The 20271-nt window shown below is 35.7% G+C and overlaps 1 protein-coding gene across 1 annotated transcript in view; it reads left to right on the forward strand.

The window, feature by feature from the left end:
• Positions 1–2932: 2932 nt before the first annotated feature.
• The window catches only part of LOC128237775 (neurogenic locus Notch protein-like), a 123754-nt gene continuing 106415 nt past the window's right edge, over positions 2933–20271 (forward strand). The window contains exons 1-15 of the mRNA XM_052953360.1: positions 2933–3215; positions 8861–9020; positions 13386–13550; positions 13962–14033; positions 14365–14529; positions 14939–15010; positions 15342–15506; positions 15916–15987; positions 16320–16484; positions 16895–16966; positions 17299–17463; positions 17874–17945; positions 18278–18442; positions 18858–18929; positions 19253–19417. Coding sequence (XP_052809320.1) covers positions 3180–3215; positions 8861–9020; positions 13386–13550; positions 13962–14033; positions 14365–14529; positions 14939–15010; positions 15342–15506; positions 15916–15987; positions 16320–16484; positions 16895–16966; positions 17299–17463; positions 17874–17945; positions 18278–18442; positions 18858–18929; positions 19253–19417 — 1783 coding nt within the window. The 5' untranslated portion in view covers positions 2933–3179. The remainder of the gene's footprint in view (positions 3216–8860; positions 9021–13385; positions 13551–13961; positions 14034–14364; positions 14530–14938; positions 15011–15341; positions 15507–15915; positions 15988–16319; positions 16485–16894; positions 16967–17298; positions 17464–17873; positions 17946–18277; positions 18443–18857; positions 18930–19252; positions 19418–20271) is intronic.

A 20271-nucleotide genomic window follows, 5' to 3' on the forward strand; every position in this document is an offset into this window, starting at 1 on the left:
AACTTCTTTTTGAAGAAGTTAAAAGGTTAAAAGGAATAGTCCACTAATTTTCGATAGCTTTGATCATATCAAAATAAGAAATATCTCGAATATCTAACTGCATGGAGATTAATATACGAATGTGCTATATTTTATAGCTCTGCGCTAAGACTACGATATCGGGTCTTAATCGTTTATGTTATATTTTAGTGATGTAAACTTATTTTTCGTATTTATATACCAAATTACGTCTCTTCACTTTTATGACATTTTAAACCCCCAGAATGATAAAAAATGAAATTACAAAATGCAACAAAACCGAAAGTATTATCCAAGTATAATCAAAATTTAGCTCGCACAACGTCATTACGAAATTTACATATCACGCACGTGACTTTCGAAATGCCTAAAATTCTATGTAGCTTTGAATACTGATGATATGCATTTTTAAAGATTTATTTTGGTCGAAACAGTATTCCCGGTAATATATAGTAATAACACTAATGTGATCTTTATTTTACTCCATGTTATCGAAATTGTAGAAAAAGATACAGTTACAGTATAAGAAATATTTAGTTTGTAGTTACGCCGGTAAAGTCATAAAGAAAAAATATTTTCCAACACCTGATCCTTTAGATAACGAGGACTTCGATACATGTTGGTGATATTTTAACATCTTGAGCATACATTTATAACACTATGTGTTAATGTCAATCAACCAATCAAGCAACAACAACAAATGGAAATTTTGTTCTTCAAAGACGATGTTTGAGCAAATAGACGGGTTCCAGCTTTAAGTGTCTTAGTTTTAACACACCTAAGTATTTACCACACTTTGTTGCGGCAGTTTACAAAACATGAGCGATTTTTTACTATACAACATTGAGGCTATGATCCGCGCTCTTATCTGCCTCATTAGCATAAAAATAAGTCCGTGGACCAGTTTGGAATTCCGTTGTAAATCCCATACATTTCTTTTTTAGCATCGTGTGGACCCCGGGGGTTTATCAGACATTATTTGAGACTCAATCATAGTTATATACTCACTTTTATTTTTTCTTTAATTATTTATTTCCGTGGAACTGAGGCTTTGACCATCTCCCCTAATTTCTGAATAGTTTGTTCGATCCTTTGATTAACATTGCAATGCGGAAGAATAGAATATGTGAAAGAATAACGCCTTTTTTAACTTTCCTGTATTTACTATTACTTGTATATACTTCACTTTATATAAAAAACACATCAGGAAGATGATTGTTCTTGTCATTCTAAATATTTTGTAACATATATTATATCAGAACTCTTCTTTTCATGAAGTGTGACATGAGATTTATTTAATAAAATTGAAACTTGATAATAAATACTAATAATAAACAAATAACCTAATGAAATAATCCAAATGACTTGAAATGTCAAATTATTATTATTTATTGATACATAATATACATTGTGCAAATTATTTCAAAACTAAAAAATAAATAAATTATATCTTCTTTTTGTTCCTTTAATTTTGATGCGTAATCAATATTTAAAGAATGAAAAACACTAAAAACTAATGGCTTAGAAATATTTAAAATATAGATTTGATATATTATATAACGTTTGTTATTCTTACTTGGTTAAATTTTCAGATTTATCGATAAACAAATAATGTTGATTGCACTTCATTTTGTAAAAGTAAAGGTTTAAAAATGTTTTGGAATAACATAAGTATACGTACATACATATACAAAAATAAAAAAGTGGGGCGTTTTCTGGGGGGCTATTTGACCAATTTTAAAATGTGAGTGGGGGCTATTTGACTTGGGGGCTTTTTGACTTGAGAGCTATTTGACTAGGAAGCCATGAAGGGGTCCACTGGTCTTTATATACAGTAAATTCTCAATCCACACAGAACCCGGACTTTGCGAATTTGCATATTACCAAACAAGTTAACATACGGACTATGATCGTACTTCTATAACTGAACGCACATCCGCAACCTACAGCGGACTGTTACTGGCACAAGATCAACACAAAAGCAAAACCAAATTAAATCGTTATCTGTCATACGAAAATGCATTTAAAATGCCCCAGAATGCGTTCATGATGATGTGAACCCAACTGAAGTAAATTTAACATTCGGTGAATAAGTTTTACCAATACGATGTATTTTCAAGTTTTGTTTGTATTTTTAATTTTCCATGGTGTATACGTGTACGCATTCTTGCGAATTCCATATTTTTACAGTGAAACACAACGCTTTTAAATTAATCATATTTAAAGAGTGTGTGGTTTTTTTTTATTAAATGCGAAATCAATAAATCTGACATTGTAAAATCAATATCTATACGCTTAGTAAAACATACCCCTAAATATAATTCGACCTATGAAACGGCCAGATTCATATATTTATGCACTGAATATAGGTAACATTTACATTCAACATAGAACGGTTGTTTAAGCATACGATTTCAACAACATCTGTTATCATATGTCTATATTTTTAACATTGAAATGTTACTTATTAAAATAAACATATTTAATATATAAGTTTATATTAAGTTTTTCTTGGCAATAATTGTGTATACCACTTAATACTTCTTCACGTCATTCTTGGCAAAAATTAATACATTCTTCCAAATCTTGACCCAAACCACAGCACGATAGCATTCATGTGCAGCTGAAATTGACTCTCGTGTAGAAATGAAAAGTGGAGAATTTGACAGGTAGTCTTGGCATGTTTATCAATTATGGATTCCATGTTAGCTGTCCTAGCATATGCCTATATCTGTGAATGTAATTTGATCTGCATTCTATATACTCTATATTCTATGTACTTGTGTAAATTGTTAGTGTATCAACTTATAGTGTTGTGTAGCCGCTCAATTAAGAACGACAACTCCAAACTATCGTGACAAGATTATTGAAGCGTGTTAAAACTATTATCTGTGACCAGGAAGCTTTCAAAAGTTTATAAACTTTTCAATCCAGTTATGCACTTGAAGAAATGTTATTTAAAACTTCCTTGTTTCGGCGACCATCTTGAATATTGAATATGAGACTATTTCGTGTGAACTATTCGGGGTGTCAGAGGAAATAAACATTTTGTTATAACAATTTGTACAGTACTGAAATTGTTTCACCTGGATATTGACACCAGAGGTGTGGTCGAAATAACAAATATAAACATTGCCATTCTGGCAGTTTTCGACACTCGGATGACAGCTATGAGAAGTGCACATTATTTTGCCTTGGTATGTTCATTTATCATTGTTTTTGGGAAAAAATGAAATTTTCAAATGATCAAATATGCTGTTATGCACTAGTCAATTGTAACCACGGCCTCCCAGGTCTGAGGGTAAACCGGGGATAACCGGGAAAATGTGCCGTGTTTTAACCTTTCAGGTGTCCCCGCCGTGCCGGGTGAATGCGGTGGTTTTGTCTTCCCGCAAAATATAGCGGCGAGTGGGCCTTACCTAAGGTCCCTGGGGTGCGGGGGCATTTGGCGGGGATTTTACCAAGAGTTCGTGCCGCAGGGCGGGGATTTTACCCGGGGTTGGCTGGACCGAAAGTCCCTGCTATTCCCCGGATCTGGGGGGGGGGGGGGGGGCGTGATTACAATTGACTGGTGGCCCAGAGTGAATGTGGTTGTTTTGTTTTCGCGCCGAAAATAGCGGGGAATGGTCCTTACCTAGGATACCAATGCGATGCGAGAGTATTTGTCAGGGATTTTACCAGCAATTTGTCCCCTAAGGCCGGGGATTTTACTAGGGGTTGGCTGGACCGAAAGTCCCCACTATTTCCTGGACCCGGAGGGGCCGTGGTTACAATTCACTGGTGCATTACAGTTGTTTACTGAAACCAGGGCTGCAGTCACACATATTGACCAAATTTGCCTTCTTGTATTATTATCCTTCTGCAATAAATTGCATGTTTTCAATAAAAACACAATAAAATTATGAAAAGACATTAATTAACAAATGCAAACATTTAATGCATTGTATTGATGTTGAATCTGTTTGACACATTTCATGTACGGCATAGACTGTACAGCAGCTGTAGTGCAGCAAATAATTGGCTTTAAGTGCTCTTTGAACACTTTTAAAAATTTATTTAAAAAGTATATATTAAAAAAAACATGAAATATAAAAAAAAATGATTATGTTCACACAATACTATTATACAAAAATATACATAAAACAGTTAAAATGTCAAATGAGCAAGTGTACAGTACAGTGATATGGCGGCCCTGATTTTAGCATAAAAGGTTAACTTGGTTTTGTATACGGATTTATAAACTGTATACAATACATGTAGAGTATGTAAAGGGCCGGAGCTGGTGGATGTACATTGTAGGAAGGTGGGGATGACCACAGGCGGCAGTTGTGTTAACGTGACCAACCGTATGATCACACACACACCCCCCCCCCCTCCTTAAAAAATCAGTATATATAGGTTTTGTGATAGATGATCAAGTTTCAATTAAATTTGGTCTTTAAAAAAAATAACTTCTTTTTTAAGGAGGTTGGTTTGGCCATAGAGTGGGCATGTCAACTTTACTTCTGCCTGTGTGATGAATGAAAAAAGATAAAAATCAAATCACTAATCAAGCCAGTAATTTACATTTCAGCTAAAGATTTTATTTGTTATTAGTGACGAACATATTTTCACAGAGATACAGATAAGATATCCATTAGTTTAGTTTATACTTTTTCTTTTAGCTTGATTGTGATGGTTTGATAGCTGATGGCTTATAGAATCAGACTCGATTCTGTTTCCTAGGACAGGTGTCCATTTTGAGAGGGTGTGAGAAAGCCCCCCTGGTGGGGATTGAACCCAAAACATGGTGAAAGGTGGACACCTATACCAGTAGACCACTCTTACTCTTGACCTTTGCAATTGAGTATCACTCTACACTTTATTATTAAATTGGGAAACTCACATTATCAATGAGTATTTCAAGTTTCTACTACCCAATCCTGTTTAGCTCAACTATTCGTCTGCTTCAGGTAAAAGTTGTAAAGCAACTTGGCATTTTCAGTTATAAAACCAATACTTGTTATTCAATTTACTGAATATGTGTAGTGTGCGACATGATAGCCAGTGCGACAAAAAAATGACCCGGCTACCAAAAAGTTCTTTTAGATTGCCCGACTGGTGATGAAATCATGAGCTTGTTGGTTAAAAAATCAAATTTCAGACTGTCAATACTTTTATGATATAGTGAGATATTGAAGTTTGGATGTTGTTGTTGTTTCCAAATAAACTTGGATTATTCACAGGCGGCATATCAACCAAAATTCAAAGGAAAACAAATCTCAAAAAATACTTATATTCTAATTATAATAATAGTATTTTTTTAGGAAAAAAAATCTTTACAATTTTTGGTTGATACATGTGTATATAGAGTTTTATGATAAATGATCATGTTCCAAATAATTTTGAAAGGGTATATGGCCATAGAGTGGGTCATGTCAACGCAACTTCCGCCTGTGGTATTATTCAGTTAGCAAAAAATACTAAACAGATGTTTGTTAGTAAAATTCTGTCACTTATGCCACAAGCAGCATATGTTGACAGGAACTTCCATTCTTCATTTCATCAACAATCCTAGTGCCTTGACAGAAGCAGTCCCCTCCCCAATTGAACCACCACCGGCCTAATATAAGAAATTGTACAGTTGTCACATATCATTTCTTGTTTTTAACCATATAAATAACAGGTGGGGTATTGAGATCTGGCTCGGCTACAGAAATCTCAGAGTCTGTAGCCTCATTGGCTAAAAGTTAACAGTGGTTAATTTTGCACACTGTACTTGTAAAACAGTTGTTCAGGACTATCACACAATGAGGTGTCATAACTCCATATTATCCTAAATACAAATTATTGTCCCTGATTGACTGAGGAACTTATAGGTCAAAGTTTTAGGCCACATTGTGTCAAGTTAAAATATAAGGGCAAGTTGGGAATTTTACTAATAACTTTTATACTGAGACTGCGAATGGGCCCCTAGGGTCAAGGTCACTGTTACTAAAAATAGATAAAATGTTTGGTGCTGAGTAATTTTTGTTCAGGTTGAAATATTGTGACCAAACTTGGTATAAAGGGAGAGTTTATAGAGACCTTTCAAGGAATTGCATTTAATAGCCCCGAGGGTGAAGGTCACTGTCACTCAAAATAGATTAACGCTCGGTACTGAATAACTTTAGTAAGGGTTGGCATACATGTATATTGTGGCCAAACTTGGTATATAGGAAGTGTTTATTGAGGCTCAATTTTAATATTTTATGGGGTTGCATTTGGGGCCCCTAGGTTAAAGGTCAAGGTCCTTGGTGATGAAAATAGTAAAAAACATTTAAAACTGAATCACACAATGAAGTCTGAAGTTCTTTTGAACCCTGGTTTCGTTGAATGTACGCATTTCTTGTTGATTTTTTATTTTGTCTATGTTTAATTCCCCACCACGGAGTGGGAAGGGGATTGTAGGAATGCACTTCGTCCGTCCGTCCGTCCGTCCGTCCGTCCGTCCGTCCGTCCGATTTTTTAATAGAGTTTTATATTATTAATATCAGATAAATTCCCGAGGTCTACACGATGCTTTAGTTAAAAGAAATGTTTGGGAAATACCAAACAAAATCCAAACTGGATCACTGACTTACTATATGCCAATCAGAGGTAGATAAGTGGGCAGGGAATAGTGCTTTGCAGACAGTACCTGAGCAGTTCCTGGAATAGCTAGAGAAATAACTAAAGAAATGCTAAACATTTTCAAATGAAAATTCACATGTTGTTTTGTGAAAAATTGGAGATTTGTACTCACTCATGTTTTTGTACAATGATTATGCATTTTTTGTGTTTGACGAAAAAAGTGTGATGAAGCATTAGGAGTGTAAAAACTTAAAGAATCCAAAAGCTGGAACCCTTCAGCAACTGTTGATAATCACTCAAATATCGTTTTGAAAACTACAATTTTCATATATTTGGATAAGCATAAACAGGTTTTTTTTTGCATAGTAGGTTGATTGAAATTATCATGTGATTTTATCAATGTATGGTGTAAACAAGTCAATACATCTATCTTTTGTAAGGAAATTAACATGGTCTAGTGGTTCAGGCGTTGATTATCAAGGGTTATTTTTTCTTGACTTTACCGACGTAAGTTCGCACCTCATAAAACACATACTTTTTAGCTCACCTTAGATGTAGGCTGAGGGTGAGCTATTAGGATCGATGAATGTCCGTCGTCTGTCGTTCGTCGTCCGTCTACACTTAAGTTGTTAACACTCTAGTGGTCACATTTTTTTAACACTCTAGAGGCTACTTTTTGAGGCCAAATGTCCTGGAAATTTTTCAGAAAGGTTGTTTCGTTGATTTCTAGCTCAAGTTTTAATATGGGTCATCTGGGGTCAAAAACTAGGTCACAGAGCTCAAATATAGAAAAACCTTTTTAGCACTCTAGAGGTCACATTTTCAGCCCAAGTATCCTGGAAATTTGTCAGAAAGGTTGTTTTGATAGATTTTAAGTCAAGTTCGAATATGTGTCATCTGGGGTCAAAAACTAGGTCACAGAGCCCAAATATGGAAAAACCTTTTTAACACTCTAGAGATAACATTTTTAGTCCAAATATCCTGGAAATTTTGTCAGAGAGGTTGTTTTGATAATTTTCAAGTTCGAATATGGGTCATCTGGGGTCAAGACCTAGGTCACAGAGCCCAACTATTGAAAAAACCTTGTTGACTCTCTAGAGGTAACATTTTCAGGCCAATTATTCCGGAAATCTGTTAGAAAGGTTGTTTTAATGATTTCTATGTCAGGTTTGATTATGAGTCATTTGGGGTCAAAAAATAGGTCATTGGGTCCGAGTATTAAAGACCTTGTAAACTATTTTCAGCCCAAATATCCTGGAAATTTGTCAGAAAGGTTGTTTTGGTAGTTTTTAGGTCAAGTTCAAATATGTGTCATTTGGGGTCAAAAGCTAGGTCACAGATCTCAGTTCTCACTATTTAGTATAAATTTCTTGAACGCCAAGGATATTACTGTTATGTAGGGATAAAGTATCTGATTCCTCATCTGAAGGTCATGTTGATATAATCCCTTTAGCGGTTGTTTGCACGTACTGCATTTGTGCAGATTCTTTTGGATCTGTGCCAGATGAGGGTCGAAATGGCCCTACAGATCTAAAACGGTCTGTGCTATAAACCGTTTTACAGGTGAGCCATCTAGGGCCATCATGGCACTCTCGTTTATTTTTTAACTGTATTTTCTCTTATTTCGATTTCATTGAGTAAAATAATGATATAATAAGTGTTTTCAGTTGCATAAACGGAGAAACAATTTGTATATAAAGCAACATAGAATTTGAGGTATAATTAAGAAATTACATACTATGCAAAATTCGTAATGACTTTATGTACTCTATATGTAGGTTAAACAAAAAGTAACTCTCGGTTTTGTTGCATTTGTTATTGCGAAAAATGCATTTTTGTTGGTAAAAAATGTAAAAAGGCTTAAGAGAAGTCATTTAGATATACATAAAAAACAAATAAGCTTGCATCACTAAAACATAATGGGACTTTTTTAATAATGTTATTTTCTAACTTAATGGATTGCAAAAGTGGTTTTGCCCAAGTGTGTGTAAGCAGAGGAGTGTTTGTATATGCGTGCATGAGCAAAGGTGGATTTGTCTGCAATGGTGGGATTGTCCATGCGTAAGGTTATTTTTTTTTAATCTATCTTCAAGGTCAAACTTAAATACACCTTGACCTAAGGATGATGAGTTGAAACCAAAGCCTCATAGAATGATTGCGCTGATATGTTTCAAATAACGCTTCAATTATGTTTTATTAATAAGTGTTATTTAAATTGAGATTAATTTAATTAAAACATCATTGTTTTCAGTTGGTGATTTTTGTGTCACTTGCAAGGACGTGTTATGGAATTGGAGAATATTGCACTTTGGGGGACTGTTCTGGTCCTGGTGAGATTTGTGTTGAGGGCAACTGTGCATGTGACTCCAGCACCCACTACCAAGCTCAAGGAGGAACACAATGTTCAGCGAGTATGAATGATATCATTATACATATGTATTCATTAATATATAGGTTTTTATTTCACGTTTTTGCGGTTAATTCAAAACTTCCAATCGATAAGATCCTGAAAAATTCACTGTTTATAACAGTGAACTTAATGAAATATAAGTTCACTGTTTCTAACATTATAGCCAGTGTTTCACTGTAAGAAATGAATACAAACAATAGAACTTTTGTTTTCATAAACGGTAATAATTTAGGAGATCGGCAGAAATTGGCATAGTCTTGAGGTAGAATAATGTATGTGAAATCTGTAAACCAGTCCCTGACTTAAACTTACCAAAGCATCACCGAAAGAAATGCACCAGTTTGTAGTTAGATCCTTGAAACAGCAGTACTCTACTTTCGAAGCTAATTGAAGTAAATCACCATGGTGTCTACATACTAGACCACAAGGTCCAACATTCATTTTGAACTTTATCCCAGGACTTGATTGCATGCCAAGGAAACTTTACTGATGTGGAGATGTGACAGGACTGAGATGATAGTGACCCTTATTATTACCATTAAAATAATTTGGGTACACACGTTAAACACCATGGCATAAATACCACTATTTTTTGGCTGAGTTTTGGACCCTTTCATACTTAAAATTTACCAATTGAATGTAATGTGTCTGGAGTATTACTTAAGATGCAAAACACTGTCAAAGGGATTAGACACCAGATGATATAAGTGCAAGAAAAAAAGAAAATTGTCAAAAGACGTACATAATATTGATATCATAGCATACAAGGCATCTTACTTACTGATATATACTGACGCTATACTGATACTATACTGGCATCTTTTGCAGTTTTGTACATTTTTCAAATAAGAATTATTGGGGTTGTCTCTGGTAAAATTAAAAATAGGATGGTTTATTTGTCTGTACTCATCACGCGACTTTCACATGCTATATATACCCACTGCATTGCTTCACGGAAGAACGGACATTGCAAGGAAGTGGAAAACTGTTACGAAACAAGGTAGACACATAGCCCTATATATCAACATCGGTGATGAATCCTTGAAAAAGAGGTTAACTCTGCTGAAAATGACAGCGAGTCGCTAAAATGCTTATTGACAGTTATAAGACCGGACCCACTACACCATAGAGCCAGGTTATTATCCCCCGCCGAATCGAAGGTTTCGGGAGTGGGATATTGTTTTGGCGTTGTCTGTCCGTCCGTCCGTCCGTCCGTCCGTCCGTCCGTCATGTACCATATCTTGGTAGATATTGATCAGAAAATGTTTAAACTCAGTCAGAATGTTCCCCTTGTTCAAATATTGACCACTTGTAAAAGTAGGTCACATGGGGTCAAAAAATAGGTCACAAGGTCAAATTTTAGAAAAATCTTTTGAACATACTAGAGGCATTATACATAGTCAAATATTTATGAAACTTAATCAGAATGTTTTCTTTAATTAACTCTTGGTCGTTAATAAAACTGGGTCACATATTATCGAAAATTAGGTCAGTAGGTCAAATCTTAGAAAAATCTTGTCCGGAACCATATCATTATAATGATTGGACAAGTTATGTTCAAAATTGGTCATGATGTAGCCCTTGATGAAATATTGACCACTTAAAAAAGTGGGTCACATGGGTTAAAAACTAGGTCATAAGGTCAAATCTTAGAAAAATCTTTGGAGCATAATAAAGGCATTATACCTGGTCGAATATTCATAAAACTTAATCAGAATGTTTTCCTTGATGAAATCTTGGACTTATTTAAAACTGGGTCACATCTGATCGAAAATTTAGATCACTAGGTCAAATCTTAGAATTTTTTGTCCGGAATGGAAATGATTGGTCGGATTATGTTCAAACTTGGTCATGATGTACCCCTTGATTAAATATGGACTGCTTTTAAAAGTGGGACACATGGGGTCAAAAACTAGGTCACTAGGTCAAATCTTAGAAAAATCTTTGAAACACATTAAAGGCATTATGTGTATTGTCTAATTACATGAAACTTAATCAGAATGTTTTCCTTGATGAACTCTTGGACATGTTTTAAACTGGGTCACATGTGATAAAAATAGGTCACTAGGTCAAATCTTTCAAAAATCTTGTCCGAAACTATTTTATGGTGGTGATTGGTCGGATTATGTTGAAACATGTTCAGTATGTTTTCTTGGGTTAAATTTCGAATGCGTTTTAAAAGAAGGTCATATTGGTCAAAAACAAGGTGAAAAGGTCAAATCTAAGAAAAAATATTGGGAACACACTAGAGGCAATCGATTATTCATGAAACTTAATCAGACTGTTTTTATTGATTGTTGTTGAATAGTTCGAAACAGGGTCACATGGGGTCAGAAACCAGGTCAGTAGGTGAAATATTTGAAAAATTGTGTCCCTAACCAAACATTGTTATTGAATAGTCAGTTATGTTCAAATTTGGTCAGAATGTTTGCCTTACTGAAATCTTTCAAGAGTTTTAAAATTGGTCACATGGGGTCAAAAACTAGGTCACTAGGTCATATCTTACAGAAATCTTGGGAACAATCTAGAGGCAATACATCTGCTCTAATTTCCATGAAACTTAATCAGAATGTTTGCCTCGATGAATTCTTGGAATAGTTTGAAACTTGTAGGTCATGTGGTGTCAAAATGAGGTCACTGGGCAAATCTTAAAAAAAAATTGTGGACACTCTAAACTTGATCAGAATGTTTGCCTTGATGAAATCTTAGATTAGTTTGGAACTGGGTAACATGGAGTCATAAACTAGGTTTCTTGGTCAATTCTAAATTCTACATTATATACAGGGCTTCTAAAATCCGGCCAGACATATTTCAGTGTCAAAAACAGACAAAAAATCGGTCCGGATGTTACTCAATTTTTTATATTTTCGGTCCAAAACGTCTCAAGTCAGTAAAATTTGTAGAAATTGAAATATACAATCCTTCTTTGGTCATTCACACATTCAAATTACCCCCAGTAAAAGTTTCCTAGTTACCATCAGACCAACGCGACCAGCTGCTTTTTCCACTACGCTGAACACTCGATATTTGTTAATTGGGCAGACGCTTGCAATCGGTTCAATCACGTGTAGTGGTAGGTCGCAGAAGACACAGTTAAGCAAATTATTTGTTAATAATGTGCTTGCAGTTATCCATTAAAGTGTTAAAATATATATTTTCACATAGCAAACTGCTTATGTCCGAATAAATTAATCTAGTCCTGCCCTTAGCATATAGGATATCAACAGCAACGTGCTTGATTAACTACAGAGTCTAAAAGCTGAGTGGGCCACTTACGTCATTTTAATAAAATGTAATAAAAAAATTCCTTGTCGATATCAAGCTTATAGCTAGAAGCCCCGATTATTAATATAGATATATCTGTTTATTAAAAATTATCAGTTGAATATTGATCCACTGTATAGAAGCATTAAGCAAATAAATCCCAATACTGTTTCAGTTTTTGTCACTGGCCGCTTCCCGCCTGCCGCAATTAATTATGGTTGCAAATTTCTTGTTAGAAACGCCGCAAAATTCGATGAGAATCTCATTTGAAAGTTTGTATCAATTACAAATCGGTTTTGATGGTTATTAAGCCCGCTTACGAATTGACACACCGCGAAACATATTAACAGAATACACATCGCGAAAATATAATACATAATTCTTCGGACATTTCTATATAATCGGACTTCGAAGCCGGTCTTTTTTTTTTTGGGGGGGGGGGATCTTTTTTTTGTGGAGGTAGGTATGTTGACGCTGGGTCCGGACCGATTGAGGTTCCAAACTTTTAGAAGCCCTGATTATATACAAAAAAAATTTCAAACAGTTGCAATCAAACTCAATCTCATATATATTTCACCAACAATTGATTTCCTTCATTCCTTGATTTAGCCCAATCAGGCGGGGGATATCAATTCAACGAATAAGCTTGTTGAAGAAGGTTTCATAAAATACATAAAGAATTAAAATAAAATGTAATTTTTGGAGAGTTGGTAAGTCTTTAAACAAAAGTGTTTACATTCACGGCATTGTGTAAGAGGGTGACCTTCCTTGTTTAGTTGAACTCAACGAAAATTTACCGGAAAGAAAAACTGACATTTACTCGACTTTTACCAAACAAAAAAATACGTAGTCACCGGAAGTAACATCAGCGACATCGATTTCGGACAACCACTATCTATTGTCGCCGACATAGCATTGTCAGCGACGATTTATCGATTGTACTAGATAATTGTTTCATCACTAGCCCTTATTCTTTCAACCCAGCTCTAACTAACAATCTGCCATTAAACAGTATACAGAAGCCTGACATGAAGATTATGCTTTGTCTGTTTTATAATTTGATATTAGAAAGTACATCAGTCTCTGTTTATAATCTTTTCAGAGGGCACCTCCATAGGTGGAGCATGTACAGTGCCTGGTATCGGTTCAATTGGCTCCGCCTGTAGTGCCTCAAATTCACAATGTACAGGGTCCAGTGGTGAGGGTCAAGGAACTTGTTCTTGCTTGAGTGGAAATTACCAGTCCGCCACAAACGTTTGCAGTCCAAGTATGAAGTTTACTTAACCTTATAACATAAAGTTTACATTTTATATTAAATTTGACTCTGACATTGTTCACGGTTGTTTGTATTCCAATTTTTTTTATGATTGCCTTGTCTTAAAAGGTTTTCCATTCTATATATGATAAACCTAATTGTTCATAAGTAAGCACAACTTGTATGGCACTTGACCTCTAATTTTATTTTTTTTGTTGGTAAAATATACAAATGAAGGTTGGTAAAATATAGAATCAGACGTGTTAAAACATTTAAAATGAGGTTTGGTGAAAAAAGTGAGATGAGGACTGGTAATGCTTTGACACAGCTTTTGTGTAAGTTTACTTTTACCCTCCACAAGAGCTCATGTTTTTTTTAACAATATTTAACATTCTAGTTATTAGTCCCCTTCTGGTTTCACAGGAGGGGACTACAGGCTTACAACCCATCAGTCTGTCCGTCTGTCTGTCTTGTCTGTCTGCCCGTCAGGAAAAAGTTGGATTATACTGTAATAACTTAGATATATGCAATCTTTAGGTAACATGGTATGTGGATAGTATTTTTTAGCTCACCTTAGCCGTAGGCCCAGGTTGAGCAATAAATTTTGGACAACCACTATCGATTGTCGCCGACATAGCATTGTCAGCGACGATTTGTCGATTGTACTCGATAATTGTTTCATCACTAACCCTTATTCTTTCATCCCAGCTCTAACTCACAATCTGCCATTAAACAGTATACAGAAGCCTGACATGAAGATTATGCTTTGTCTGTTTTAAAATTTGATATTAGAAAGTACATCAGTCTCTGTTTATAATCTTTTCAGAGGGCACCTCCATAGGTGGAGCATGTACAGTGCCTGGGATCGGTTCAATTGGCTCCGCCTGTAGTGCCTCAAATTCACAATGTACAGGGTCCAGTGGTGAGGGTCAAGGAACTTGTTCTTGCTTGAGTGGAAATTACCAGTCCGCCACAAACGTTTGCAGTCCAAGTATGAAGTTTACTTAACCTTATAATATAAAGTTTACATTTTATATTAAATTTGACTCTGACATTGTTCACGGTTGTTTGTATTCCAATTTCTGTATGATTGCCTTGTCTTAAAAGGTTTTCCATTCTATATATGATAAACCTAATTGTTCATAAGTAAGCACAACTTGTATGGCACTTGACCTCTAATTTTATTTTTTTGTTGGTAAAATATACAAATGAAGGTTGGTAAAATATAGAATCAGACATGTTAAAACGTTTGAAATGAGATTTGGTGAAAAAAGTGAGATGAGGACTGGTAATACTTTGACAAAGCTTTTGTATAAGTTTACTTTTACCCTCCACAAGAGCTCATGGTATTTTTAACAATATTTAACATTCTAGTTATTAGTCCCCTTCTGGTTTCACAGGAGGGGACTACAGGCTTACAACCCATCAGTCTGTCCGTCTGTCTGTCTTGTCTGTCTGCCCGTCAGGAAAAAGTTGGATTATACTGTAATAACTTAGATATATGCAATATAAAGGTAACATGGTAATGTGGATAGTATTTTTTAGCTCACCTTAGCCGTAGGCCCAGGTTGGGCAATAGATTTTGGACAACCACTATCGATTGTCACCGACATAGCATTGTCAGCGACGATTTGTCGATTGTACTCAATAACTGTTTCATCACTAGCCTTATTCTTTCAACCCAGCTCTAACTCACAATCTGCCATTAAACAGTATACAGAAGCCTGACATGAAGATTATGCTTTGTCTGTTTTAAAATTTGATATTAGAAAGTACATCAGTCTCTGTTTATAATCTTTTCAGAGGGCACCTCCATAGGTGGAGCATGTACAGTGCCTGGGATCGGTTCAGTTGGCCCCGCCTGTAGTGCCTCAAATTCACAATGTACAGGGTCCAGTGGTGAGGGTCAAGGAACTTGTTCTTGCTTGAGTGGAAATTACCAGTCCGCCACAAACGTTTGCAGTCCAAGTATGAAGTTTACTTAACCTTATAATATAAAGTTTACATTTTATATTAAATTTGACTCTGACATTGTTCACGGTTGTTTGTATTCCAATTTCTGTATGATTGCCTTGTCTTAAAAGGTTTTCCATTCTATATATGATAAACCTAATTGTTCATAAGTAAGCACAACTTGTATGGCACTTGACCTCTAATTTTATTTTTTTGTTGGTAAAATATACAAATGAAGGTTGGTAAAATATAGAATCAGACGTGTTAAAACGTTTGAAATGAGATTTGGTGAAAAAAGTGAGATGAGGACTGGTAATGCTTTGACAAAGCTTTTGTATAAGTTTACTTTTACCCTCCACAAGAGCTCATGGTATTTTTAACAATATTTAACATTCTAGTTATTAGTCCCCTTCTGGTTTCACAGGAGGGGACTACATGCTTACAACCCATCAGTCTGTCCGTCTGTCTGTCTTGTCTGTCTGCCCGTCAGGAAAAAGTTGGATTATACTTTAATAACTTAGATATATGCAATATAAAGGTAACATGGTAATGTGGATAGTATTTTTTAGCTCACCTTAGCCGTAGGCCCAGGTTGAGCAATAGATTTTGGACAACCACTATCGATTGTCGCCGACATAGCATTGTCAGCGACGATTTGTCGATTGTACTCGATAATTGTTTCATCACTAGCCCTTATTCTTTCAACCCAGCTCTAACTCACAATCTGCCATTAAACAGTATACAGAAGCCTGACATGAAGATTATGCTTTGTCTGTTTTAAAATTTGATATTAGAAAGTACATCAGTCTCTGTTTATAATCTTTTCAGAGGGCACCTCCATAGGTGGAGCATGTACAGTGCCTGGGATCGGTTCAATTGGCTCCGCCTGTAGTGCCTCAAATTCACAATGTACAGGGTCCAGTGGTGAGGGTCAAGGAACTTGTTCTTGCTTGAGTGGAAATTACCAGTCCGCCACAAACGTTTGCAGTCCAAGTATGAAGTTTACTTAACCTTATAATATAAAGTTTACATTTTATATTAAATTTGACTCTGACATTGTTCACGGTTGTTTGTATTCCAATTTCTGTATGATTGCCTTGTCTTAAAAGGTTTTCCATTCTATATATGATAAACCTAATTGTTCAAAAGTAAGCACAACTTGTATGGCACTTGACCTCTAATTTTAAGCTTCATGTTGGTAAAATATACAAATGAAGGTTGGTAAAATATAGAATCAGACATGTTAAAACGTTTAAAATGAGGTTTGGTTAAAAAAGTGAGATGAGGACTGGTAATGCTTTGGCACAGCTTTTGTATAAGTTTACTTTTACCCTCCACAAGAGCTCATGGTATTTTTAACAATATTTAACATTCTAGTTATTAGTCCCCTTCTGGTTTCACAGGAGGGGACTACAGGCTTACAACCCATCAGTCTGTCCGTCTGTCTGTCTTGTCTGTCTGCCCGTCAGGAAAAAGTTGGATTATACTGTAATAACTTAGATATATGCAATCTTTAGGTAACATGGTAATGTGGATAGTATTTTATAGCTCACCTTAGTCGTAGGCCCAGGTTGAGCAATAGATTTTGGACAACCACTATCGATTGTCGCCGACATAGCATTGTCAGCGACGATTTGTCGATTGTACTCGATAATTGTTTCATCACTAGCCCTTATTCTTTCAACCCAGCTCTAACTCACAATCTGCCATTAAACAGTATACAGAAGCCTGACATGAAGATTATGCTTTGTCTGTTTTATAATTTGATATTAGAAAGTACATCAGTCTCTGTTTATAATCTTTTCAGAGGGCACCTCCATAGGTGGAGCATGTACAGTGCCTGGGATCGGTTCAATTGGCTCCGCCTGTAGTGCCTCAAATTCACAATGTACAGGGTCCAGTGGTGAGGGTCAAGGAACTTGTTCTTGCTTGAGTGGAAATTACCAGTCCGCCACAAACATTTGCAGTCCAAGTATGAAGTTTACTTAACCTTATAATATAAAGTTTACATTTTATATTAAATTTGACTCTGACATTGTTCACGGTTGTTTGTATTCCAATTTTTTTATGATTGCCTTGTCTTAAAAGGTTTTCCATTCTATATATGATAAACCTAATTGTTCATAAGTAAGCACAACTTGTATGGCACTTGACCTCTAATTTTAATTTTTTTGTTGGTAAAATATACAAATGAAGGTTGGTAAAATATAGAATCAGACGTGTTAAAACGTTTAAAATGAGGTTTGGTGAAAAAAGTGAGATGAGGACTGGTAATGCTTTGACACAGCTTTTGTATAAGTTTACTTTTACCCTCCACAAGAGCTCATGGTATTTTTAACAATATTTAACATTCTAGTTATTAGTCCCCTTCTGGTTTCACAGGAGGGGACTATAGGCTTACAACACATCAGTCTGTCCGTCTGTCTGTCTTGTCTGTCTGCCCGTCAGGAAAAAGTTGGATTATACTTTAATAACTCAGATATATGCAATATAAAGGTAACATGGTAATGTGGATAGTATTTTTTAGCTCACCTTAGCCGTAGGCCCAGGTTGAGCAATAGATTTTGGACAACCACTATCGATTGTCGCCGACATAGCATTGTCAGCGACGATTTGTCGATTGTACTCGATAATTGTTTCATCACTAGCCCTTATTCTTTCAACCCAGCTCTAACTCACAATCTGCCTTTAAACAGTATACAGAAGCCTGACATGAAGATTATGCTTTGTCTGTTTTAAAATTTGATATTAGAAAGTACATCAGTCTCTGTTTATCATCTTTTCAGAGGGCACCTCCATAGGTGGAGCATGTACAGTGCCTGGTATCGGTTCAGTTGGCCCCGCCTGTAGTGCCTCAAATTCACAATGTACAGGGTCCAGTGGTGAGGGTCAAGGAACTTGTTCTTGCTTGAGTGGAAATTACCAGTCCGCCACAAACGTTTGCAGTCCAAGTATGAAGTTTACTTAACCTTATAATATAAAGTTTACATTTTATATTAAATTTGACTCTGACATTGTTCACGGTTATTTGTATTCCAATTTCTGTATGATTGCCTTGTCTTAAAAGGTTTTCCATTCTATATATGATAAACCTAATTGTTCATAAGTAAGCACAACTTGTATGGCACTTGACCTCTAATTTTAAGCTTCATGTTGGTTAAATATACACATGAAGGTTGGTAAAATATAGAATCAGACATGTTAAAACGTTTAAAATGAGGTTAAAAGTGGTTAAAAAAGTGAGATGAGGACTGGTAATGCTTTGGCACAGCTTTTGTATAAATTTACTTTTACCCTCCACAAGAGCTCATGGTATTTTAAACAATATTTAACATTCTAGTTATTAGTCCCCTTCTGGTTTCACAGGAGGGGACTACAGGCTTACAACCCATCAGTCTATCCGTCTGTCTGTCTTGTCTGTCTGCCCGTCAGGAAAAAGTTGGATTATACTGTAATAACTTAGATATAAAGGTAACATGGTAATGTGGATAGTATTTTTTAGCTCACCTTAGCCGTAGGCCCAGGTTGAGCAATAGATTTTGGACAACCACTATCGATTGTCGCCGACATAGCATTGTCAGTGACGATTTGTCGATTGTACTCGATAATTGTTTCATCACTAGCCCTTATTCTTTCAACCCAGCTCTAACTCACAATCTGCCATTAAACAGTATACAGAAGCCTGACATGAAGATTATGCTTTGTCTGTTTTATAATTTGATATTAGAAAGTACATCAGTCTCTGTTTATAATCTTTTTAGAGGGCACCTCCATAGGTGGAGCATGTACAGTGCCTGGGATCGGTTCAATTGGCTCCGCCTGTAGTGCCTCAAATTCACAATGTACATGGTCCAGTGGTGAGGGTCAAGGAACTTGTTCTTGCTTGAGTGGAAATTACCAGTCCGCCACAAACGTTTGCAGTCCAAGTATGAAGTTTACTTAACCTTATAATATAAAGTTTACATTTTATATTAAATTTGACTCTGACATTGTTCACGGTTGTTTGTATTCCAATATTTTTATGATTGCCTTGTCTTAAAAGGTTTTCCATTCTATATATGATAAACCTAATTGTTCATAAGTAAGCACAACTTGTATGGCACTTGACCTCTAATTTTATTTTTTTTGTTGGTAAAATATACAAATGAAGGTTGGTAAAATATAGAATCAGACATGTTAAAACGTTTAAAATGAGATTTGGTGAAAAAAGTGAGATGAGGACTGGTAATGCTTTGACACAGCTTTTGTATAAGTTTACTTTTACCCTCCACAAGAGCTCATGGTATTTTTAACAATATTTAACATTCTAGTTATTAGTCCCCTTCTGGTTTCACAGGAGGGGACTATAGGCTTACAACCCATCAGTCTGTCCGTCTGTCTGTCTTGTCTGTCTGCCCGTCAGGAAAAAGTTGGATTATACTGTAATAACTCAGATATATGCAATCTATAGGTAACATGGTAATGTGGATAGTATTTTTTAGGTCACCTTAGCCGTAGGCCCAGGGTTAGCTATAAGGATCGATGAATGTTCATCGTCTGTCGTCTGCGTCCGTCCACACTTAGTTTGTTAACACTCTAGTGGTCACATTATTGCCTCAATTGTCACGAAACATGGTCAGGATGTTTGACCCAGTAAGTACCTAGATGAGTTCGAATATGGGTCATCTGGGATGAAAAACTAGGTCACATGACCCCAAAAAAGGAAAATATTGTTAACACTCTAGAGGCTACTTTTTCAGTCCAAATATCCTGGTAATTTGTCCGAAATGTTGATTTGTTG

This window comes from Mya arenaria, chromosome 6 (assembly GCF_026914265.1).
Source record: "Mya arenaria isolate MELC-2E11 chromosome 6, ASM2691426v1".
NCBI lineage: Eukaryota > Metazoa > Mollusca > Bivalvia > Myida > Myidae > Mya > Mya arenaria.